This window comes from Convolutriloba macropyga, chromosome 5, assembly GCF_964194025.1.
Source record: "Convolutriloba macropyga chromosome 5, txConMacr16.3, whole genome shotgun sequence".
Taxonomy (NCBI): Eukaryota; Metazoa; Xenacoelomorpha; order Acoela; family Convolutidae; genus Convolutriloba; species Convolutriloba macropyga.
In genome coordinates, this window is record NC_134472.1 from 70,368,135 (window position 1) to 70,394,265 (window position 26,131).

Below are 26,131 nucleotides of genomic sequence, written 5' to 3' on the forward strand. Positions count from 1 at the left end.
ATCAAGCTAAATGTTTGGTTGGCAATGAAGCTCCAGTAAATGATCATTGTGCTATTGGCTTGGTAGGACGACTCATTCAAACGATTAAGAGTAGACTTGCTTGTATTAAAGAAGAAAAATTGGCTAATAACGCATTTCATGTAAAGTATGCATTAATGTAATTATCATTCATCAATTCCGGATATGTAAGCACAAAACAACAAAGATCTCTCCCTTCGAAGCACATTTTGGCCAAAAACCTAATACCCCGCTGAGCGTAATTTCCACTAAGCTTAAGTTATCTAATCTCTCATATGAAAATATTGTGAACAACTATTTAGACGAAGACACAGTCACGCCGGAGGAAATTCTACCGGACGAGAAGTTGATAAATGGTTACAGGAGCTACATAGAGATAGAATCTGGAATGACTCGGGCTACGCGGGAGGCTCATGAAAGAGAAAGAGAGAGCACGGACGGCGAGTGTCGCTTTCTTCGGTCAGGTGCATGCCGGCCAATTCCACTCAAAGAACGAGCTGTTCAGCTCAAATTGGCCAAAAGAAACACGACAAGCGGCGCTCAAAGAAAAACTTAGAGGGCTTATACGAGGTTCTTGCTCCAGGCTCTCATATTTTGAAAGTGAGCCCCACAACATCGACAATAAAAGAGCCTGGGAAACCCATCGTCACTGTAAGAAATAGTGACATAGCAAAATTTGGAATCTTGCAAGAAAAATAGACTCTATTGAAAGTCTATGCAGATCGACTGCGACCACGAATAGGCGAGAAATTGGTGGAGGAACACATCCAAAGCCATATTAAACAATTCACTCGGAAAATCAAGGGTGATAAAAAGATGAAACACCGCAGGCGTGAACCAGGCAGTGGAGTATCATCTTCAAGATCAAACATCTCACGCGCGATGCGGGGGCGCATCCCAGAAATACCAAATTTCCTAGCCCTCCAAAATCAACGACAGGAAGAAAATGCCACTTCAAACAGCGAGATGACAATTCTTCACCAGTCTGAATCATCGTCCGCTCCAGCAACTTCCTTTATGCAGGCTAAAATGTCCTCGGATAGAAACCGCCGTAGCCCTGCTTATTACGGTTTCGACAATTCGTCCTCCGATTCTACAATTGCAGCTCCACCTAAACGTCTATGCCGAGCGGGAGACGTCGAGATTTTTTAGCCCCCACTGCATCAGTTGTTGAAACTGTACAAAACATTGCTGTCCAACAGCCTGCAGAAACTAACATTTCTCCAATTATCGAAAAAGTCTTGCCACCTGTTCCGCAGTTGGCTCTACCAATTCTCGAACAAGATAGTCCGACATTGGTGAGATCAATGACGTTTTTCGAAGCTGAAAATCAAGAGATGTCTGACTAGTTAATTTTGCAACCAAAACTGCATAAACTGTAAACTCATAATTTAGTATTAATATCTTTTTAAGCTATGATAACCAGTGCATATATTGTTGTTATTTATTTAACGGGGAACCAAGTTTTAATTTGTAAATATTGTTACTATTATTATCAACAAGAAAAATTGCTAATATCACAATTTTTCCTTTGTCGCAACAAGGGTTATGTGATACAGGTGGACATTTTACATCTCATTTATTTATTTGGTGCAGTAAAATTTCATAAGATGTATTTAATTTAGTTCAATTTATTTGCCCTTCATTAACATTTCATGTTCGTTCGTTCGTTGTCTCAATTTGTTCATATTCATCTTTTCTTGATTTCCCGCTTCGTGATCAGACATGTCTGATGGCACCTGCTTCAGTTGCTTACAAGCACTTGAGTTTATACTTACAGTTTGTTAATTCAAATTTATTCAGTTCTCCTCTCTCTTTGTATCTCGCACCGCAAGTCAGCGAAAGCAAAAGTTCGGATTTCGCTCTGCGAATCATACTTTTGAAAGAAGTAAGCTCACGCGAATTGCAAGTGACTGTCGAATTCAAATAGCGTATGACAGACTGAATGCGTTTTTAAATCAACTGTTTTTTTCTATTGCTGTATCTGTTTAGGTGAAATCAGTCGAAGTTTGATGGGATCGATAAGTGTTGCTATGTTAGGTATTATTTGGCATTTTTTGCTGATCAATTTGATAAATTATTTAGAGTTAAAATAGAGCCTGAATTGAGTGTTTGGTGGCAATTAACCGTGATACCACTGTGAAATATGAATGTTTAATGAGAAAAAACACAGGTACAAAATGTTTCAATTTTACAGGTGTTTTTGGTTTGCCAATTCTAAAAGAGATTTTGAAAACCTGTTACTTTTCTTTGTTTTTGATTGGATATTGATAAGAAGATACACTGAACCTTATAGCCTTTAATAATTGTGTCTGTTTGTAAAGGTTGCCATAATGGAAAGGCACGAGTTCTGAGTTTTTACACGAGATCGGGGCTCGTTTTGTGGACGATCTTTTCAGTGGTTCCGCTTGCTGGCAAATTTAACAATCGGAAGCGCTGCGTGGAATAACATAAGCTAATTCATAGCCAAAAATTTTACAAAAGTTTCCCGATTCTAGCAGAAGTTAATAATTGCTCTTGAACGAAGTTCATAGCAATTATTGTAAACGTATGTGTCTTTTTTATGCAAATTTTTCGCTTGACAATTTTGCGCTTTTCTCCTAGAAGATTCCTTGACTTCTCAAGTGACTTTTTCACACTTTCGTTCTTCATTTTTGAGTGATCTCTATTGCTCCGAAGTAAAGTTTGTTGCTAACAATTTTTGGTGGCAGCATAGCAGGAGTAAGTGATTCATAGCGCAGTGGTTAGTGCGGGTGTTTAAGGATCGGGGGTTTGAATCTCCGTAGGGGTAGGTTTTTTGCACCCATAGAGAAAAATTGATCTAGGCTACAGCCCTTGAATTAAATTGCCTCGCCTGTCGCTCAAGAACATTTCTTCCGACATTTGTCATTTTATGTTATCTTTCGCGGCAGTTGCAGCAAGCACTTTCAAGGGTTCAATCTTCTATTAATTATGGTTCTTGTCGTCATTTGATTTCGTTTTTGATAGTTTGAAAAATTCTAGGATTGGTACAAACCCATGGAAATTGGTTCTACGATCAACAATTGTTGTATTTTTTTTTACTTAACAACTCTTCTTATGAGTGATAAAATGAGTCAATTCAGTATTTCTAGTTGTTTTTGCTGTGCAGGCTCTTTTCATTTTAATCGCGAGTTCCAAGGTGCGCCGCGGTTCCCGTGTTTCGCATAAGTTTTCTTTGAATCTCTTTATCCGAGAAATTTGCTATTACGACATCGTGGCCAAAACTCGTCTTCCTTATAAAGGTGACAATTTTTTTTCAATTTAGCATAGAAACGTTCAATATTTTCTCCTTGCTGCTGTTCCGTTGATGATGGGCAATCAATTGTAATGTTACGAGGTCTATTTTAGGCTTCAGTCATGAGATCACCAAGTTGTTTAATTGCAATTGAACGAAATTTATAGCAATTATTGTAAAAGTGTTGGTCTTTTTATGCAAATTTCTTGCTAGACCATTTTGCGCTTTTCTTTTAGAACATTCTTTGATTTCTCAAGTGACTTTTTCACGCTTTCGTTCTTCATTTTTGAGTGATCTCTAGTGCTCTCACTCCGAAGTAAAGCTTGTTGCTAATATAAAGTCGGTTACAGCAAAGCAAAAATCAGGGTCTCAGGGACGAGTGGTCTGTGCATCTGGCTATGGAGTGGGAGGTCTTTGGTTCGAATCCCGGCGGGGTGAAATGTTTTTCTACCCGCCTGTCGTTCGAGAGCAATTCTTCCACCCTTAGTCAGTTTATGTTTGATAGATAACAACTTGTGGTATCTTATTGCAAACATTCTAATGAGACAACTTGACCTGGGAAACTTTTCTTCACCCAGTTTTCTTTTAAGGTTTTGCTCTGTACTTTGGAGGTTATTCATTAATGAAAAAATACGGGTTCAAAAAAAATCAGTCCTTTTTTATGCGATTTTTCGCTTGACCTATTTTTCTTTCAACCCATTTGACTTTTCGTCCTCAAAAACGGCACAAATAGGTAGCGCCCAGTGGGCATTAAGTGCTCTTAGTACTTTTCAGCTGAAACTGTTTTGGAAACTTATTCTTATGGTGTGAAGGGAGGTTCTTAGAGGTTGAAGACACCCCCAATGTTGACCCCCCCCCACTATTGCCCCCCACCGCGCTGTCGCCCCCCACCCACTGTTTCCAACCCCCCCCCCCGTCCCATCAGCCACCCGGTGCACCTCCCCCCCCCCAACCCGCGTGGCTACTGATGAACAACCGATCGCTAAAAACACGCAATTTTTTCATAATTTTCACAATTTTTTTCAAGTTTTTTGAAATTTTTTTTGTCATTTTTGAGTTTCATCAGCCCTAGGTGTCAAGGAACCTCCTCTGGGGTTTGATAATAGGTTAATGCATAATTTCTGGTGGTAATGGAATGATTTCAACATTTTAACATCCTGAATGTTGGTTTTGACAAAACGCGCCTAATGCGTTGATTTTATTTAAGATCAAAGCTAAATGCTTTGAAAACAAAATGAGCTTTTTTATAGTTGATCTCTAGCATTTATTTTGGCATTCGTTTTTCACAATTAAACCTTCATTTAGCGTTAAGGTAACATAATATCAACTCTAAATGTTCAGCATCGACTTGCTAAGGTTATTGTTTATATATTAGCGATAATCTTACGTAATAATATAGGGCGCTATATTTTTGCAGCGGGGATTAGATTCAAAATTGATTTTAATTTGAAGGAATAGAAAAATTGTGAACGAGTTGAGTTCATCAATTGCGTTTATCAAAAACAGGTAAAGCCAAGCTAGTCAACTAGTCAACTAGAAAGCGTTCGATATGAGGTACGATCAGAGTTACTTTAAGCTATTAAAATTGGTGTTTTCTTTGTTGGTGAGAAAAAATTGTGATTTCCGTTGCTCGAAAAGTCCATTTATTGTTATAATTACTGAAAACTTTAACGTGTGATCATATCTTCCAGATTTCTCAATTTTCGCAAGGTCTGCTCTTTTGCAGTTTCAGATGTAGATTTTCTCCCTTTAGGACACTATGCGGCGAATAACTTGCTTGTTTAGAAAACCGAAATTGAAAATTTAAGGAAACTTCTGTTTGACACTCAAAGTCGTTGCTTCCGGTAAATTTTTAACTTCGCCCAATTTTAATGTGTTTTATATCTTGACATTGACATGGCAAAATCCGCAATAACAAATTTTAAATTAGACTCGATCCTCAATTTTAATTTGCTGTACAAACAAATATGAAAAAATGGAAAAGAAAATAAACAAAATACTGAATTGGCTGCTGCAGTGATTCATTGCTCAATTAATCTACAAAAAAACAATTTGTTTGTGAAAGATAAATCGAGAGACAAAAAAGGAATGAGTTTCAGATTGTACTAAACAGTTTTTTTATGAATTATTATAATTCAACCCACTGGCTTATTATAAATCGATTAATAAGTTAATTATCCGGTTCTGTATGAAGATGCCAGTAAATAACTACCCAGTACAAAACGTTGAAGATGAAGAAAGAGGTAGGAAATATCCAGCGCGCCATAAGATCAATTTTGGCTGATTTTATGCTCGGACTTCGATTTCGCCTCGACGACCATTGTCGGTTTGTAAAGTAATCAACGTTATTAATTGTGGCCGTTTCTTGATGGTACTGGGCAGGTCTGTGATTTGCAACGTTCGGACTGGGTTTGAAGTTTGCAGTGTCGTTTTGGTAAGTTGTTTGGATGCTGTTGTTGTTTGTCAATAAAGTTGCCATTTCCTTCTCAGGTGGGTCGCAGTTGGAACAGTTATGATGCACGATTCCGCTTCCATGGTCATCAATGTTTCGGGACAGATACCTGAAATTTTAAACAATTTTCATGAGCAAAGTTCAGAAACAAATATAGCGAAGAGAAAATAATGGTTTATTATCTAGTCGACATAACCTTTGGGTTCCTGCGCTGACCCACCTTACTACCCTAGTGCAGGCCAAAAGTTTATCTTGCAAGATTCTTGAAAGAAAAAGAAAAACTATATCTTGTAAGATTCTTACAAGATTTTGGAAAAAAATCTTGTAAAACGATGCATCGTCCAGAATCTTGCATGATCTTACAAGATAAACTTTTTTCGACCAGGGTAACCAATGGTTATTAGAGGCTGTACAAAATTTAGTTTTTATGTATTTCCATTTTTAGGCACAGATTGCAGAAATGGAGTTTTCGCCGAAATATAGATTTTCTGTAATCATTGAATGCTTAGTAAGTTTCCGAAAAGAAACAATGGTTAGTAACGACGCGTTTTAATGGTTGGTGAGTTTCTTGTAGTCTGCTATGGATGGAAATTGATGGCTATTCTATTTAATGAAGGTTGTGAGGAAAAATATTGGAAAAATGGGAAGAGAAAGTTGAATACCTGAGAGTGGATGCACAAAGTTTTTTTAAAAAAAAACCTTTTTCAGTTCACGAAAAATTGACAATATGAAAACCAAATGACATCGGTGGAGAGTATCAGGAACTATATTAGTTATCAAAAAATTTACTTTCAGTAGCGAGTGGTCAAATAGTCCTATAACGATATTTACGCTACCATATCATATTGTGTATAATATCGCAGAACTGCTTCCTCCCCCTCCCCCCCCCCACCCCCGTGGAGGGGGGTATAATAGACATTTCACACCTTCCTCAAAATGGTGTTTTATTAATTTTTTTAAATTTTAACGACCAGTCTCGTCTCTTAGACTTTGCGGATCTATTCCATTTCAGCCCCCCCCCCCCCCCCCCCCGGCACCAGCTTAGTGAGCACATAACTTTTACACCCCTAGGTGCAAGTGCTAATTTTTAAATGGTAGCGTGCTATCTAACACAACATTAATTGTAGGTGGGTCATTAAAAACACAGGAGGTTGCGGAATGAATAGATCCTGCTTTCCAAGCAATTAGTTGAGCAAAAAGGGGGCATGAATCTGTTTATACAACCCTTAATACAAAATTTTCGGTCATGGGGTGGGTTTGGAGGCGCAAGAAATAGTTCCACAACCGTTTTATCGCATGATATCTGTCTAAGTTCTACAAAAAACACTAAAATTGAAATTAACATTATTAGTCTCACCTCTCCAAGACTATAACTAATTTTTATTTTATCTGATTGAGCAGTTGTTAAACGCTGAGATTTTGTCGCGATGCCATGAAACGATTTAAAGTTAATTGAGAAGATTAATCTCGTGGAAGGTTGTTAGCAATCAACTTCAATAATTTTGTCCTAAAACTTTCGCCAATGCCTTTTATAAAATTTATTCAACGCTTTTCATTGCCATCGAGAAGTTGTCAAACTCAGATGTGAAGTCAAGTTGCTGAGAAACTTTCAGAAAGAAAAAAACCGTGCGGTTATGTCCATAATCAAATCTCGTAACTTCACGATTCCAATAGCAGCATATCTAACGTCACGGTGAAAGTGTTTCAACTGTATTACAATAAAAGTAATAATTAAAACATAACCGACTAACGTCGGGCGAATTGCTCTCAAACAACCAGCGAGCGGTTGGCTTCGTCAACAGCTAGCCAAGGTTTAGTGTTATCAGGGCGCTACCTCTTTATCCCGTTTCTGAATACGAAAGTCAAATGGGTCAGACGAAAAATCGGCCAAACGAAAAATTGCATAAAAGACAAACAGAATTAATATATTTGCTACAAATTGCTTTTAAGAGCTATTAACAATTGTTTCCTAAAAGTGCCTGTTAGATCATGTATGATTAAAAACATTTCAACTATAACTCATTGATAATGAGGATCAGAGATGGTGACATTACGCAACATAACAGCAGCTGAAGTACGGAATGAACAAGAGAGAGAGAGAGAGAGAGAGAGAGAGAGAGAGAGAGAGAGAGAGAGAGAGAGATAAAACGTGAACGAGAAAGAGAAGGAAAGGAACCCCAACCAAAAGAGAGAGAGAGAGAGAGAGAGAGAGAGAGAGAGAGAAGGAGACAGGATTATCTCCCATTATTGGATTCGACACTGCAACTTCAAGTTTTCTAACTTGGTTAATAAGTAAATCATATAGAAAAAAACTGAAGAAGGCAAAATTAAAGAAAAAAAAGTTTTGAACTCCGAAATAAAAAGAAAATCAAAACCAATTTTGGTCTCGAAAGTTCTGTCAAGTAACCCATCTCCGAGACTTGCAAAATTTTCTTGGACAGTAATGGCCGTTCAACTCAGAAAAGGACAAAAAATATTGAAAAATCTGGAAAAAATTACAAATTTTAACAAAATCTTGCTAAAATTCAAAACATAATATCTTAAGAACCAATACATTGTCTCAAGAGACTATCCAGTATCCCTGTTTCAAGCCTGAAATAGTTTCACTGGCTCATAAAGATTGATACGATTGGAACATAAAAAATTTCCAAAAATTTGAAAAGTTTAAATTTTATTACTTTAAAACTAAAAGTTTCAAGTTTTTAAATAATGCTAAAACCTGAGTAAAAAATGTTGATCACAATCCCATTAACACGAGAAACTGTGCAGCAGCTTTTTATCAAACCTTGGAGGAGGTCCCAGGGCCTCTGTTGCCGGAAAAAAATTCAAAAACATGAAAGAAAGCAAATATTTTTAAAATTTGCTTAAAATCGTGATATCAAAATCTTGGAGAACATTCCATTACATCTATAAACTATGCAGTAACATATTAAAAAACCCTAGAGGAAGTTCCGTGGCCCTTGAGGCTAGAGAAACTTAAAAATCGACAAAAATTTTCAAAAAATTTCAAAAAAAAAAGCAAGTTTTAAAAAATTGCTAAAACTTGATATCATAAAATTGAAAATTAATCCATGACCAACAAAAATTTTCAATCACTTTTTATTTAACCCTAACGGACGTTTTGTTGACCTTTGAGGCTCAAAAAATCTGAATAATGTCTATAAATGTTAAAAAATTGGAAAAAATGGCAAAAAATATCAAAAATATGCTAAAATTCGAGATGTTTAAATATTGCAAGACTTTCAATTCAATCTAAAAATTATTCAGAAACCTATTTTAAAACCCTAATGGAGGTTACTTGGCCCTTAAGGCTGAAGAAACTAAAAAAATGGTAAAAAAATTTCAAAAAAACTTGAAAAAAAGCAAGCTTTGTCAAAAAAATTGCTGAAATTTGTGACATTAAAGAGTTTAAAAACAATTCCGTTACCATTAAAAATTTGTCAGTAACTTATCATCAAACCCCATAGGATGTTTTCTGGCCCCTGGGTCTGGAAAGACCTGAATAAGGAATAAGGAAAAAATGTCTAAAAATTTGAAAAAATTGCACATTTTGTCAAAAAAAATGCTAAAATTCGTAATGGTAAAATGTTGAAACCATTACATTACCACTAGAATCTACCCAGTAACCAATTTTTAAAAACTTAAGGAGGTTTCTCGACACCTAGGGCTGCTAAAAATCAAAAACTGTCAAAAATTTTCAAAAATCTTGAAAAAAAATGCAAAATAGTATAAATTTGCGTTTTTAGCCAGCGGTTGTTCGTCAGTAGCTAGCCACTGGAGGGGGGGGGGGGGGGGGGCGGTTTGCGCCCGGGGCTTATTGGAGTGGGCAACTCTGAGGTGGGAGGCAACAGCTCGGTGGGGGGTGGGGGCAATATTGGGGTCAACAGTGGGCTTGTCTTCAACCTCTAAGAACCGCCCTTCACACCATAGTATAAGTATGAGTCTCCAAAACAGTTTGAGCTGAAACAGAGTTGAAGGGCTCAAAGAGCACTTAATGCCCGCTGGGCGCTACCTGTTTATCCCGTTTTTGAGGACGAAAAGTCAAAAGCGTCAGACGAAAAATCGGTCAAGCGAAAAATCGCATAAAAAAAGACCGACAGGACCAATATAATTGCTACATACTTCGTTTGACAGCAATTAACCATAACTTTTAAAATAATAATAATATTAAACAAAACATGATTTTTTCAATCTTAATTTGTCCCCATGTGGGGAGACTCAGATTCAGCTCAAGTCTCCTAATCGATTTCAGCCCGAAAACTGGAAATAATACTTGAGTTTTTAACGCTTTTGACTCCGAGAATGCTTTTACCTCTCTTTTAAACTGCATTAGACTAACCACTGGCGAGTTTTGAGAACAACAAAAGCAAGAAACTGTACTCCAACTTTAATCCCTGGCATACTCCAATAATTTACGGCTGAAGCGAGCGTGTCTTAGAATTGTTGCCCAAAAACGATATGAGTTTAGAATTGATTGCCCGACTAAAACTTTGTTGAAAAAAAAAGATCGAAAGGAGCCAATGTATGAAAAAGCGAGTTATTTTGCTCAATAGTTTTCATCCTTATTCCGCAAAGAATATTTTCATGAAATTAAAATTTTTTGGAGTGTTCAAATAAAGACCATTGTGTCATGTTTTATTCATTGCATTATTTATGAGGTAATTTTTCAAAAAACAATAATTTTTGCTTGCTCGGCAAGTGAAAAACACTCGTTAAAAAGGACTTCAGGTATATCATCTCGGTAGATAATGAGCAAGAAAAGAGAAAAAACTGATCTTTTTGGTCCACAATTGCCGATGTGTACACATGTTGACAAACCATTTGACAAAACAATTCTTTGTTGCCGATCTTTTACGTATTGTTTGAAAAGTGCAGAAGATTCATCATCGCTATAATAAGTTTTGGGATAACGATACTGATTCTTATTAAACCTTTGGCTATATCCAAAAAATACTTTATCGTCTTTCTTTTCAACTCTGAATAGAATTTGTCTCAATATATCACAAATGAGCTATTGTAGATGGAACGGCGACAAAATCAGGCTCTTTCATTATTTATTGGACACGAGGTCAAAAGTTTTATACTCAAGTTTTTCAAGTACTAATGAAAATTGTGTAAGCATCGCTAGGTATAGGTAACTTTTTTTTATCAAGACAGCCATTGCTTTTCAAAAAAGTTGTAAGTTTTTTTCCACAAATTACGGAACGGGTACTTGTTTATCAACCAACTAATACATACACAATAAGGTAAACCATATATGCTGATTTTGAATTTAGAAGTTAAGCATAAACTCGCTAATATAGTTTGAGCCTGTTTTCATTTTGGATAGTTCCACTGGCATATTTTTGGAAAAAATTACATAAAACAAATTAAATTGTTACTTTTTTTGCACATCATTAGGTGACTTATCTGGAGTAATTGCCCTATGTTTTGGTATTCATAGACTTGATTACTGCTGTGAACCATGTTTGTCGGAATAAATTTTTTTGAAATACATCTAAGAAATTGAAATGGTTTGAATTTCAGCTTCTAAAGTTTTTCAGAAGGCTTTGCCGATCATTGCAGAGGGAGATTTTTAAATAGAGTCGAATTAATTTTAATACAACTTTATTCTGTCTGGTCATTGGGAGCTTCTTTTCAAGATGAATTGAGTCAGAGGACATCTCTACAGGAGCCAATTCTCTCGAATTAACTTTCATGGGTATCGCAGACTGACTTGCTAACTAAACTTTTCTATAAAAGATTCAAAAATGTCATCTATATATTAATTCTAACTCGAATGCTATACCACCATGTTTAAGCGCCTATCTTCACATGTTTTAGCGTCCCTTAAACATGCAGCCTAGCGTAATGCATGCATCCTATACCACCATGTTTAAGCGCCAATCTTCACATGTTTTAACGGTCCTTAAACATGCAGCGTGTTCTGTGACTCGGTTTTATGTGTGTGCGTGCGTGTGTCCGTGAGCGTGCATGCGTATGTGTGTGTGCGTGTGTGTGCACGTAGGCATTCAAATGACCATTTTGCTCTTTTCGGTTTTGGTACGTTCAATTCGTTTTCGAACGTTTGATTAGTTTTCGAACGTTTGCCTGCTTTTCAAACGTTCGATTTGTTTTCGAACGTTCTTTTAACTTGACCGCTTACGTCTATGTGACTGTGTTTGTGTGTGTGTATGTGTGTTTGTGACCTTCAACTGATAAAATTTAACTGACGTTATCCATGGCTTGGAGTACAACCACTGAATTTTATCCTTGTGCGTTTGTGTGTGAACCTGTTTGCGTGTGTGTGTGTGTGTGTGTGTGTGTGTGTGTGTGTGTATGTATGTGTGTTTGCGTGCACGCGTGTGAGACCTTGAGCTGTTGACATTTAACTGAGGTTAACCGTTACATCGAGTTGCTTTAATGCAATACTGATTGTTCTTTTTACATATTATCATTCCTTTTTGCATATCCCAGATGGCCAACGATTTGGTAAGCATCCATTGGTGATTAAAATTAATTTGGGCGGGCAGGTTTGAACTGGTCTAAAGGTTTGTGAGGTTTTGCTCAGATTTTTTTTATTTTCTCAGACTCCTATCCTGCAATTCAGTTATCCTCCTGACTTTTCTTCGCTAAAACTTTTCTTCGCTTTTCTTGGCTAAAACGTTCTTCGCTTTTCTTCGTTAAAGATAACTTTCAGAAAGGAATGCTTTACCAATAAAAGGACTGCAGCAAAGCTTTAAAGCTGAGATCAAAAAATTTGAGCAACAAATTATGGTTGCTGTTGAGGGGTTGCAGATGGCATTAAAATATTCTGTCTATAAAACGAAAAGCCAAGAGTCTGACAGAAAGAAACCTAAAAAGTTGAGCAGGGCCTTAAGAAAGTGCCCCGAAATAGATAGATTGAGAGCAACTATCAAAAAGACCTTCTTTTGCTCACTTTCCCCACTTTCTTTTCTCACTTTCTTTTTCTTTTCTCACTTTCTTTTCTCACTTTATTTTTTCACTTTCTCTTCTCACTTCCTTTCTCACTTTATTTTCTCACTTTCTCTGCTCACTTTTTTTTCTCACGTTCTTTTCTCACTTTCTTTTCTCACTTTCTTTTCTCACTTGCTTTTCTCACGTTCTTTTCTCGCTTTCTTTTCTCTTTTTCTTTTCTCTTTTTCTCTTCTCTTTCTTTTCTCACTATCTTTTCTCACTCTCTTTTCTAACTTTCTTTTCTCACTTTCTTTTCTCACTCTCTTCTCACTTTCTTTTCTCGCTTTCTTTTCTCTTTTTCTTTTCTCTTTTTCTCTTCTCTTTCTTTTCTCACTTTCTTTTCTCACTTTCTTCTCTCACTTTCTTTTCTCACTTTCTTTTATCACTTTCTTTCTCACTTTCTTTTCTCACTTTCTTTTCTCACTCTCTTCTCACTTTCTTTTCTCGCTTTCTTTTCTCTTTTTCTTTTCTCTTTTTCTCTTCTCTTTCTTTTCTCACTTTCTTTTCTCACTTTCTTCTCTCACTTTCTTTTCTCACTTTCTTTTATCACTTTCTTTCTCACTTTCTTTTCTCACTTTCTTTTCTTACTTTCTTTTCTTACTTTCTTTTCTCACTCTCTTCTCACTTTCTTTTCTCACTTTTTTTTCACTTTCTTTTCTCACTTTCTTTTCTCACATTCTTTTCTCACTTTCTTTTCTCACTTTTTTTCTCACTTTTTTTCTCACTTACTTTTCTCACTTTCTTTTCTCACTTTCTTTTCGCACTTTCTTTTCTCACTTTCTCTCTTTCTTTTCTCTCTTTCTTTTCTCACTTTCTTTTCTCACTCACTTTCATCACTTTCTTTTCTCACTTTCTTTTCTCATTTTCTTTTCTCACTTTCTTTTCTCACTTCCTTTTCTCACTTTCTTTTCTCACTTTTTTTTCTCACTTTTTTTTCTCACTTTCTTTTCTCACTTTCATTTTTCACTTTCTTTTCTCACTTTCTTTTCTCACTTTCTTTTCTCACTTTCTTTTCTCTCTTTTCTCACTTTCTTTTCTCATTTTCTTTTCTCATTTTTTCCTCCCTTTCTCACTTTCTTTTCTCACTTTCTTTTCTCACTTTCTTTTCTCACTTTCTTTTTTCACCTTCTTTTCTCACTTTCTTGTCTCCCTTTTTCTCTCACTTTTCTCGCTTTCTTTTCTCACTCACTTTTATCATTTTTTTCTCACTTTCTTTTCTCACTTTTTTTCGCTTTTTTTTCTCACTTTCGTTTGTCACTTTCTTTTCTCATTTTCTTTTCTCACTTTCTTCTCTCACTTTCTCTCTTTCTTTTCTCACTTTCTTTTCTCGCTTTCTTTTCTCACTTTCTTTTCTCATTTTCTTTTCTCAGTTTCTTTTCTCACTTTCATTTCTCACTTTCTTTTCTCACTTACTTCACTTTTTTTTCACGTTCTTTTCTCTCTTATTTTCGCACTTTTCTCACTTTCTTTTGTCACTTTCTTTTCTCACTTTCTTTTCTCACTTTCTTCTCTCACTTTCTCTCTTTCTTTTCTCACTTTCTTTCCTCACTTTCTTTTCTCACTTTCTTTCCTCCTTTTCTTTTCTCACTTTCTTTTCTCACTTTCTTCTCTCACTTTCTCTCTTTCTTTTCTCACTTTCTTTTCTCACTTTCTTTTCTCACTTTCTTTTCTCACTTTCTTTCTCACTTTCTTTTCTCGCTTTCTTTTCTTACTTTCTTTCTCACTTTTTTTCTCACTTACTTCACTTTTTTTCTCACTTTCTTTTCTCTCGTTTTTTCGCACTTTTCTCACTTTCTTTTGTCAATCACTTTTTCTCATTTTCTCTTCTCACTTTCTTTTCTCACTTTCTTTTCTCACTTTCTTTTCTCACTTTCTTTCTCACTTTCTTTTCTCGCTTTCTTTTCTTACTTTCTTTCTCACTTTTTTTCTCACTTACTTCACTTTTTTTCTCACTTTCTTTTCTCTCGTTTTTTCGCACTTTTCTCACTTTCTTTTGTCAATCACTTTTTCTCATTTTCTCTTCTCACTTTCTTTTCTCACTTTCTTTTCTCACTTTCTTTTCTCTCTTTCTCACTTTTCTCACTTTCTTCTCTCAATTTCTTTCTTTCTTTTCTCACTTTCTTTTCTCACATTCTTTTCTCACTCTCTTTTCTCACTTTCTTTTCTCACTTTCTTTTCTCACTTTCTTTTCTCACTTTCTTTTCTCACTTTCTTTTCTCACTTTCTTTCTCACTTTCTTTTCTCACTTTCTTTTCTCACTTTCTTTTCTCACTTTCTTTTCTCACTTTCTTTTCTCACTTTCTTTTCTCACTTTCTTTTCTCACTTTCTTTCTCACTTTCTTTTCTCACTTTTTTTCTTACTTTCTTTCTCACTTTTTTTCTCACTTACTTTTCTCACTTTTTTGCTCACTTTCTTTTCTCTCTTTTTTTTGCACTTTTCTCACTTTCTTTTGTCACTTTCTTTTCTGACTTTCTTTTCTCACTTTCTTCTCTCACTTTCTCTCTTTCTTTTCTCACTTTCTTTCCTCAATTTCTTTTCTCACTTTCTTTCCTCACTTTCTTTTCTCACTTTCTTTTCTCACTTTCTTCTCTCACTTTCTCTCTGTCTTTTCTCACTTTCTTTTCTCACTTTCTTTTCTCATTTTTTTTCGCACTTTTCTCACTTTCTTTTGTCACTTTCTTTTCTCACTTTCTTTTCTCACTTTCTTCTCTCACTTTCTCTCTTTCTTTTCTCACTTTCTTTTCTCACTCACTTTTATCACTCACTTTTTCTCACTTTCTCTTCTCACTTTCTTTTCTCACTTTCTTTTCTCACTTTCTTTTCTCACTTTCTCACTTTTCTCACTTTTCTCACTTTCTTCTCTCACTTTCTCTCTTTCTTTTCTCACTTTCTTTTCTCACATTCTTTTCTCATTTTCTTTTCTCACTTTCTTTTCTCACTTTCTTTTCTCACTTTCTTTTCTCACTTTCTTTTCTCACTTTCTCTCCCACTCTCTTTTCTCACTTTCTTTCCTTACTTTCTTTCTCACTTTTTTTTCTCACTTACTTTTCTCACTTTTTTTCTCACTTTCTTTTCTCACTTTTTTTGCACTTTTCTCACTTTCTTTTGTCACTTTCTCTTCTCACTTTCTTTTCTCACTTTCTTCTCTCACTTTTTCTCTTTCTTTTCTCACTTTCTTTTCTCACTTTCTTTTCTCACTCACTTTTATCACTTTCTTTTCTCACTTTCTTTTCTCACTTTCTTCTCTCACTTTCTCTCTTTCTTTTCTCACTTTCTTTTCCCACTCACTTTTATCACTTTCTTTTCTCACTTTCTTTTCTCACTTTCTTCTCTCACTTTCTCTCTTTCTTTTCTCACTTTCTTTTCCCACTCACTTTTATCACTTTCTTTTCTCACTTTCTTTTCTCACTTTCTCTTCTCACTTTCTTTTCTCACTTTCTCTTCTCACTTTCTTTTCTCACTTTCTTTCTCACTTCTTTTTCTCGCTTTCTTTTCTCATTTTTCCTCCCTATTTTCTAACTTTCTTTTCTCACTTTCTTTTCTCACTTTCTTCTCTCACTTTCTCTCTTTCTTTTCTCACTCACTTTTATCACTCACTTTTTCTCACATTCTCTTCTCACTTTCTTTTCTCACTTTTTTTCTCTCTTTTCTCACTTTCTCACTTTTCTCACTTTCCTCTCACTTTCTCTCTTTCTTTTCTCACTTTCTTTTCTCACATTCTTTTCTCACTTTCTTTTCTCACTTTCTTTTCTCACTTTCTTTTCTCACTTTCTTTTCTCACTTTCTTTTCTCACTTTCTTTTCTCATTTTCTTTCTCACTTTCTTTTCTCACTTTCTTTTCTTTCTTTCTCACTTTTTTTTCTCACTTACTTTTCTCACTTTTTTCCCACTTTCTTTTCTCACTTTTTTTTGCACTTTTCTCACTTTCTTTTGTCACTTTCTCTTCTCACTTTCTTTTCTCACTTTCTTCTCTCACTTTCTTTCTCACTTTCTTTTCTCACTTTTTTTCTCACTTTCTTTTCTCTCTTTTTTTTGCACTTTTCTCACTTTCTTTCTCACTTTCTTTTCTCACTTTCTTTTGTTTCTTTCTCACTTTTTTTTCTCACTTACTTTTCTCACTTTTTTCCCACTTTCTTTTCTCACTTTTTTTGCACTTTTCTCACTTTCTTTTGTCACTTTCTCTTCTCACTTTCTTTTCTCACTTTCTTCTCTCACTTTCTTTCTCACTTTCTTTTCTCACTTTTTTTCTTACTTTCTTTCTCACTTTTTTTCTCACTCACTTTTATCACTTTCTTTTCTCACTTTCTTTTCTCACTTTCTTCTCTCACTTTCTCTCTTTCTTTTCTCACTTTCTTTTCCCACTCACTTTTATCACTTTCTTTTCTCACTTTCTTTTCTCACTTTCTCTTCTCACTTTCTTTTCTCACTTTCTCTTCTCACTTTCTTTTCTCACTTTCTTTCTCACTTCCTTTTCTCGCTTTCTTTTCTCATTTTTCCTCCCTATTTTCTAACTTTCTTTTCTCACTTTCTTTTCTCACTTTCTTCTCTCACTTTCTCTCTTTCTTTTCTCACTTTCTTTTCTCACTCACTTTTATCACTCACTTTTTCTCACATTCTGTTCTCACTTTCTTTTCTCACTTTCTTTTCTCTCTTTTCTCACTTTCTCACTTTTCTCACTTTCCTCTCACTTTCTCTCTTTCTTTTCTCACTTTCTTTTCTCACATTCTTTTCTCACTTTCTTTTCTCACTTTCTTTTCTCACTTTCTTTTCTCACTTTCTTTTCTCACTTTCTTTTCTCACTTTCTTTTCTCACTTTCTTTCTCACTTTCTTTTCTCACTTTCTTTTCTTTCTTTCTCACTTTTTTTTCTCACTTACTTTTCTCACTTTTTTCCCACTTTCTTTTCTCACTTTTTTTTGCACTTTTCTCACTTTCTTTTGTCACTTTCTCTTCTCACTTTCTTTTCTCACTTTCTTCTCTCACTTTTTCTCTTTCTTTTCTCACTTTCTTTTCTCACTTTCTTTTCTCACTTTCTTTTCCCACTCACTTTTATCACTTTCTGTTCTCACTTTCTTTTCTCACTTTCTCTTCTCACTTTCTTTTCTCACTTTCTATTACTTTCTTTTCTCACTTTCTTTTCTCACTTTTTTCTCACTTTCTTTTCTCACTTTCTTTCTCACTTCTTTTTCTCGCTTTCTTTTCTCATATTCCTCCCTTTTTTCTAACTTTCTTTTCTCACTTTCTTTCCTCATTTTCTTTTATCACTTTCTTTTCTCACTTTCGTTTCTCACTTTCTGTTTTCACTTTCTTTTCTCACTTTCTTTTCTCATTTTCTTTTCTCACTTTCTTTTCTCATTTTCTTTTCTCATTTTTCCTCCTTTTTCCTCACTTTCTTTACTCACATTCTTTTCTCTCTTTCTTTTCTCACTTTCTTTTCTCACCTTCTTTTCTCACCTTCTTTCCTCTTTTTCTTTTCTCACTTTCTTTTCTCACTTTCTTTTCTCATTTTTTTCTCATTTTCTTTTCTCACTTACTTTTCTCACTTTCTTTTCTCATTTTCTTTTCTCACTTTCTTTTCTCACTTTCTTTTCTCGTTTTCTCACTTTCTTATCTCACTTTCATTTCTCACTTTCTTTTCTCACTTTCTTTTCTCACTTCCTTTTCTCGCTTTCTTTTCTCATTTTTTCTAACTTTCTTTTCTCGCCTTCATTTCTCACTTTCTTTTCTCACTTTCTTTTCTCACTTTCTTTTCACACTTTCTTTTCTCACTTTTTCTCACTTTCTTTTCTCACTTTCTTTTCTCACTTTCTTTTCTCACTTTTTTCCTCACTTTCTGCTCCCACTTTCTGCTCCCACTTTCTTCTCCCACTTTCTTCTCCCACTTTTTTTTCTCACTATCTTTTCTCACTTTTTCTCACTTTCTCTTCTCACTTTCTTTACTCACATTCTGTTCTCACTTTCTTTTCTCACTTTCTTTAAGCACGAATTTAAGTTTACGTCGTATGTGACGACCTCATCTACTGTAATAGATTGTTAATATTCACCTCCAATTATGATGGAGGAAGATTGGCCAAGTCCTTCACTTGGGCACGTTTGGACTTTTCATCTCCAGCTTTCGCGCTCCCAGTTGGTCGGCACTTGCAGCACATGTAATCCCCTCGGGGCTTTCATCTGTAAGTGCCGCAGCTCTTTTGAGTATGGGGGAGATGAATCGTTCATTCGTGTTTGGGTGTTGGAATTGGAATTTATAGGTAATTTGGGAGTATAAAATGTGATCTCGAAAGATTCGATTTTTTTTTCGAAAAATTAGGATGTAATTCTCATCCGCTCTTCGCCTGTTTTACCGCACCTTAAACCTGTAGATTAATGTTTTTTTATGAGTTGCGCTCTGCCAACATGTAGAAATTCGTTATCTGTACAAGTCTTAGCGGTACTTAAATTTGCAAGATAGCTCAGCCAATTAAGTCTTTAATCAAAAAATTGGTGTTACTTGGCGTAATATACTAAACCAAACACATCGGTAACGTAACGTAATACCTCTGGCTGTTGAAGGATGGGCATGGCTAACAGCCCGAGCTGGTACGAAAAAAATCTCAATTTTAAACCTATTCTTTTAAATGATTTTCTTGCGATGCTTTTGCGGGCCTGCTAGTTAAAATTAAAGTTTATCTTGATGAATTAGTAAAAAGGCAATTTGCGTGGTCAGGAAATTTTTTAACCTTTAGAATACGCGTAAGGGCTGCTTCTCTGTAAATTGAATTCATTTTATGCAACTGAAAGTTTGTGGCTCGACAATGATAGTGCCTCAGAAATTTCAGAACAGAAACTCAAGTTGCTGCAAAGAAATATCGCGAGAGGAGCTCGTTTTTGGAAAAACTTATAAGTTGAACGGATTAAATTTGTGAAGGAATGGTCTAGTTTTTTTGTGAAGGAATTAGTGAAAGAGTGGTCTCGTGACTCTACAAGTGGCATCATTGGAAAGAGAAGAGAGGCGGAAAAAGTAACAGAATGCCAGAGTTTTACAATTGGTCCTGGTTTTCGCAGTACACGTCGGTTGCAAAAAAAATTATTTCAGCAATAAGTTGTTACTACTGTTGCTATCACAACAAGATTTGATTCAAAACTACTTAAATATCAGCTTTTCTTTTACTAACCGCTTCCATCGTCAACATGTTTTTGGTTAATTTTCAAATGATCAAGTTAAAATTGCATTCAAACATAATACAATGTAAAATTACCATGAAGAACAATAAAATTTGTTTTCTGAGGCTAATAGAACGTTTGCAGATTAGGGACACGGCGATTTCTAATTTAAGGAAAATAGGGAAATTCTAATTTCAGGTCTTTCCAAGTACATCCCAAACGCCCACTCTGGCGAACATAGAGCTATGTCACCCCACCCACCCAAACACCTCCCCCCACCCCCACCCCCCACCCCCACCCCCACCCCCCCCCCATTAAACCATACCACCCATAGAGAGTATTCCCCCCAGAGCATATGCTGACAAACGATAATTGTCGGGTACAAACTCTTGTGATGGGGGCTATAATAAGAAAGACCCATAAACTGTTAGTGTTCTACGATTGTTACCTGGGCAGGAGTTTCCTGTTTGAAGGGACTCTAAACATTATTTCAATCAAGGATACGAACGACTTGCCTGTAAAAAAGGTATTGAAATTATTATGCAAAAATATTTCTTTGAAGTACGACAGGGTTCGAGTTTGTGAGGAACATTTCTTAAAACACTCACGTGCACATTTTAAAACGCCTAAAGTCTGCAGTGCCAGAAGTCAAAGTGCCAGAAGTTGCTACTTAGCCAGAAGTTGAATTTCGTTGACTTTCGTCATTTTAAAACGTGCGCGTTTCGTGTTTTAAGCATGATTAAGTGACTCAGAAGTCACTTCGAAATTCTGACTAAATATCTCGAATCGCTTCGTGGTTCTCGATAGACGCCAGAAGTTCTCAGTGACTTCAAGCAGAGTCATTTAACCATTACATAACGTGTAAAATGTCGCACCCCCACGTTATAGTAAATTTAACAATAAAGGAACTTGTACTTAGCTCTGAATAAGGTAATTGGATCTGATTGTGTACATGCAAAGTCAATCCGTTTAAACGATCATAATTGAATTTAACAAAAAATTGCAATTGTGAATTTCGGTAGGCTGCTACACAACACTCTAACCCACTCACAATCAAAAAAAGACCTGCAAGATTCTGTTTTAAACAATTAGCCAAGGACTTGGGTCACTCAATGTCTGATAAAAGAGGTCCAAAACTGATGTATTCAAAGACTTGAAGAGATATGTGGAAATATGTAAAGAAGAATATACCGAGTGAAGGGTCCCCCTCCCCCGACTGCAGCGGCTGCCCTGTAACTGGAGATGGTACTGGCGGAGACCTTTCTGGCTGCTGCCTTGTTGTTGGCCGCCTGTTCCTTCTGGTGCCAGTAATCTGCCAGGGCGAACTCAAGAAGGGATAGAATGACGAAGGAGAAACACACCCACACGTAGATGTCTATCGCACTGGAACAACAACAAACAATAACAATAGAATAAACAGAAAAGTAAAAAAATAAACAAAAAATCTTCAAGAATTGTATATAAATTTATCACTTAATAAGCTCAGTCTTGTGAATTTTAGCTTCAATAATATTAACTAAATGAAGCATCCTGTTTGATTATTTGAGTCATGTTATATTTTTTTTTTTTTGGGGGGGGGGGTAAGAAAAACTGGGTAAATGATCCAGTATTGGATTCGAACCAGAATATCTTAACTTGCTAGCCTAGTGTGCCACGCGATAACAACACCTGTTTTTATACTCTAAACACTGTCCTGCTTTGATGTTGCTCTAGGATGTTCTTTTTTTTGCAGCCACGTTTTTGTTGAACAATTAGACCTTTTATTCCTAGCTATGTCAAGTTTATTGCGCACAACTAAGACGACGTAGTCGTAGGCCACCCTCTAAGAACGGTAACACCGCAATTGTTTTTTAATTGATTAGAAATGGTGAAAAGAAAATAATTAACATATAATTGAAAAACCAAAGAAAAACCAAAGAAATTTTGGAGCACTACAAAAAAATCTGATCACATGTTGGTAAAGTATAGATTCGGACTAAGTTCTTCGAGCCACTGAGCCGTTGACATAGATTGCAATTAGTTTTGTTTGTTTCAAATTTATCTATATAAAATTTTGTAGTACATCAAAAATAAACCTCAAGTATCAGTACTCGATTTTCATTAGTAATTTAATCATTTCTATTCTTTTTCAATAACTGCCGCCAAAATAATTTGATTGCTTGAAATCTTAAATAAGAGGAAAATTCATTAGGTTATCAGAGTTGTTATAAAGTATCAAAAAATAGTTCTAAAAATAAGCTCAGCTAAACAAAAATTAAAATTTTTGTAATAATTTGGCAACCAAAACTATGAGGAAGGCCTTTTTTATCACATAATATATTTATATTTGTTGTTGATATTGCATGTATTGATACAAACTGTTGCTCAAAAAACGTAAGCTTGAGTTTTCAGTTTTTTAAATGAAATTTTGTTTTTTGTCCATAGGTTTTTTTCTCTGTCGATTTGATTAAAGAATGTATAAATGAATGACAATGAACATATAAAGTGTAATTAGCAAAGTTTTGCAAGGATTTATAGCAAAGTTTTGAAAGCTTTTATAAGCAAATTTTTGCAAACTGTTATTAACAAAATTTTGCCAGTTTTTTAACACAATTTTCCGAGGTTTCATTAACCCTATTTTGCTCAAAATTTTTTAACAAACCCCTGCTAAGCTATTTTGATACAATAAAGCGTAAATGAGACATTAGCATAAGCGAGACAATGTGGGTTTAAAAATATTGAATTAAAATGATTAAAATTCATATTAATGATTTCAATTAAGGCCAGGGTAAAAACAATTTTATCAAAAAACTAGATGAAACATCTGCAATTATGCAAACAGTTTTTCCTCAACATATTTTTTCCAGATCATAGTCAACTGAATGTTTTAATTTTTAATGTCAAAGAAACAGTTGTGTTTCTGTTTCTAATAAGTTTTCCGAAAATAAATTTTTGCATGGAACAAACAATTTTAGAGGTAATGTGCAGATTTACAAGATAAAAATTAAATTTAGATTTCAATAATTATCCCTATTAGGAACTAGAACAAAGTACGGTCCACCAAATTATCTATGGTTAACTTTATGGTTCTCCGGTTTGTTTTGTGATTTTCAATTCGAGAGATCGATCATAAAACAGATTGCTTCAGAAAAAAACTTATACTAAGACTGAAAATAGATGTTCTTACGGTAAAAGCTGAATAGTCAACTGTAAACCTAAGAGAATTGAAACAAAGATGAAATGACTTTTTTGTATGATGAAAAAAATAGACTTTTACTACTAAAGAAGGCCAGCGAGAAAAAAATTCATTGTTTTTATAGGGACGTATGAATGCACGCCACTCATCAGTAATTGGAACTCATTGGCTAAAGTAGTAGCTACGAAAAAAATGAAGATTGTAAGATTGTTGCATACCAATAATTTCAAATAAAAACAGGGTGAAAACAATATTATCAAGAAACTAGACGAAAGATCTACAGTTCTGTGAACTGTTTGTGCTCAACATGTTTTTTTTTTCAAATAAAAATCAACTGAATAATTTCTTTATTAACGTAAAAGAAACAGTCGTGTTTCTGTTTCTAATAACTTTTTTCGGAAAATATTTTTCGCATTGAACAAAAATTTTTCAGAGGTACTGAGGGGGCGCAAAATCTGTTTTAAATATTTTCAACGTTGCGATAAAAGTTTTCACTTAAATAATTTGGCGTTCTACTTTTATACCACAGCATAATTGGTAATCGGAATTTATTGGCTATAGCTTTAGCTACAAAAAATGAAAATTTGAAAATTGTTAATTCAAATTGAAGTGTTTGATTATTGCTTTGGAAAAAAACCTCCACTAATATCGGCGATTCTTTCTTTTCTTAAAATTTTGAATCCTAGTGAAACTATTTATCCCTTTTAGAGCCAAGTTCTCCGTATGCACGATACGGTGACTTTGGAAATAACACACAATTAAAATAATACACAAAACGTTGTATTATCAAAACAATTTTTAGAACAATAATTTCGGTTGTTCTTTACAATCTTTCCCTGGAACTCTCTAGAAATATTCAACTTCAATTACATAGTATTTTTTTCTCAACACCTTTACAAAATTATTGCACTCGGCGTACCTTCCCAACTTAATTGTAGAAACTGAAACGTATTGACGATGAACAACAGGCCTTAGACATATGTTGACCTTTGATTTGTTTGTTTCCATCACAAGATATCATAGATATAGATATTACAGATTAGATGTTATATATATTATATAGACTATAGACATCATAGATATAGATATTACAGATTAGACGTTATATAGATTATAGACTATAGATATCATAGATATAGATATAATAGATTTAGATGTTATATAGATTATAGACTATAGACATCATAGACAATAGATTTAGATATTGTAATCTATTACATATTATAGACTGCTGCCACTGTATAAAAAGAGTTGGAAAAACTCCTTAAAAAATCTGTATAAATTGATAAATTGTCTTGCTCATGTTCGCATTTTTCAACTCAAATAACTGGTGACCGCACCGCGGTCAGCTAAATTGACCTTTCCGCAAACTAAATTGAACTTGTGTTCCTAAATTGAATTTCACGGTCCATTTTCACATGCGTTGAATTTTCCAATTTGAATCTAGTTGATGAAATGAAATTAGACACATACAAATAACGTTCTGACGGGACTGTAATGTTAGTTCTAGCATGGCGTGATATGTTTCGACACAATTTCGGCTGAAAATGGGCGTACGTCACTTGCTACTTGAAAAAAGAGGGGCTGGGTAAACCCCGAATGATTTCAGCATGTCTTTGTTTAGGAAGGCTTGATTGTCTTGTGTGACAACTGGCAAACAATGGGAGTGCCTTGGAATAGGTAATTTTCCAATACTCTCTATCTATCAACCGCTCCCGGCCACAAAACCCAAAGTGAAGTTTTCAAAATTGTTTTCACTTCTTATCTCTCCATTAGGGCGATGCTTGAATTATTGAGGGGTGGGTGGGGGGTTGTAAGACAAGGCACCGACTAAGGTCATGGCAAATAGAATTTTGTTCACTTTTCGGCAGAACATATATTTTTTTCGTATTTATTTGAAAAGTTAAGTTGGTTTAAAATTTTTTGTCTCAAAATTTAACAAAAATCGAAATTAGTATTACCCTGGGAGCAAATAATTTAAACCAAAATCAAAATAATAGGTATTACTCGGAGTTTTGTCACGACTTCAGTACTGAAAACTGTCAAACAAAGAATTACATTAAAAAGAACTAGTGCTTAAACAGTTTAAATATATTAGATTGAACTTTTCATAAGGCCCAAATTTTGGCTTCGGGGGCTTTTGTGCAGAAGAGAAATTTTGAATAAAGTTGGGCAGGTCATTTTATAAGATCAGAAAACATTTTAACCACCTATTTAAACAAGGATGCTCGTTAACGTGCGTTCGCACATGATGTTCTGACAGAGTTCATCTACATTTTTGACTCAATTGTCAACCTAATGATGAGATAATTAAAAATAGATGTTTGAGTTTTAAAAAATTGTTACAAAACCGAACTATTAATTGAATTGCATGATACCATGCCTCATTACAGCACTCCCAAGATCTGCCATTAGAAAGACCACGAGAAAAAACAAACAGCAAAAAACAAAAATTTTTCAGCGAAGGTGCTAAAAGAAGAGAAAAAGAAACACAAATATTGACCTCTCACAAAACTTTTATGAAAATGCATATTGTCCAACAAACAAAACATCAGTTACCACATTATAACAAGGGAAAAACAGTTTTTGAATTACAAGGAACTGGATGGAACCTCCCAATGATGAGAATAAATTACAAGTTTACGAAAAGAACGAAAAATGAAAATTAAAAATAAAATCTTTGAGAACGAACAATATCGTAAACTTTAATACTATTCGCAATAAACTGAGTGCATTGAGCAACATAATTCATTAAATCCTCATATAGAAGCTTATTAGACTAGTCAGCATTTTACGACTACATGAAGAACTTTAAAAAAAGGCAAAAACAGCAAATTCAAAAAAAAATTAGGGAGAAAAGTGTCGAGGTCAAAAAAAAGAAATTTTTGGTATAAATTTCTCTAATATCGAAAAATTTTAACATCAATGTAGTTCTTCTTTTTTTAACAATATGACTTTAGAAAATGAAAAATTATGAACAAACATAATTAAACTACGAAATTTTTGAGGAAAACCGTTATATCAACGCCGTTAAAATCAATAGATTTCAACGGAAGACAAAAAATACGCCAAGTTATGAGTCAATGAGAAAGGAAGGATGCTTGTCAAGCTTAAGTCACCAACGGAACAA

At 34.8% G+C, this 26,131-nt stretch overlaps 1 protein-coding gene across 4 annotated transcripts in view; it reads right to left on the bottom strand.

Annotated features, from left to right (window-relative positions):
* Positions 1 to 5,262: 5,262 nt before the first annotated feature.
* The window catches only part of LOC142339605 (gamma-aminobutyric acid receptor subunit alpha-2-like), a 160,507-nt gene continuing 139,638 nt past the window's right edge, over positions 5,263 to 26,131 (bottom strand). For 2 of the 4 annotated variants that reach the window (XM_075389757.1, XM_075389759.1), the window contains 3 exons: positions 21,018 to 21,209; positions 20,275 to 20,304; positions 5,263 to 5,835 (listed from right to left, as the gene is read on the bottom strand). In XM_075389757.1, the coding sequence (XP_075245872.1) occupies positions 5,445 to 5,835; positions 20,275 to 20,304; positions 21,018 to 21,209 (613 nt within the window). In that variant the 3' untranslated portion in view covers positions 5,263 to 5,444. The remainder of the gene's footprint in view (positions 5,836 to 20,274; positions 20,305 to 21,017; positions 21,210 to 26,131) is intronic. The other 2 variants (XM_075389760.1, XM_075389758.1) reach the window with 1 other exon arrangement.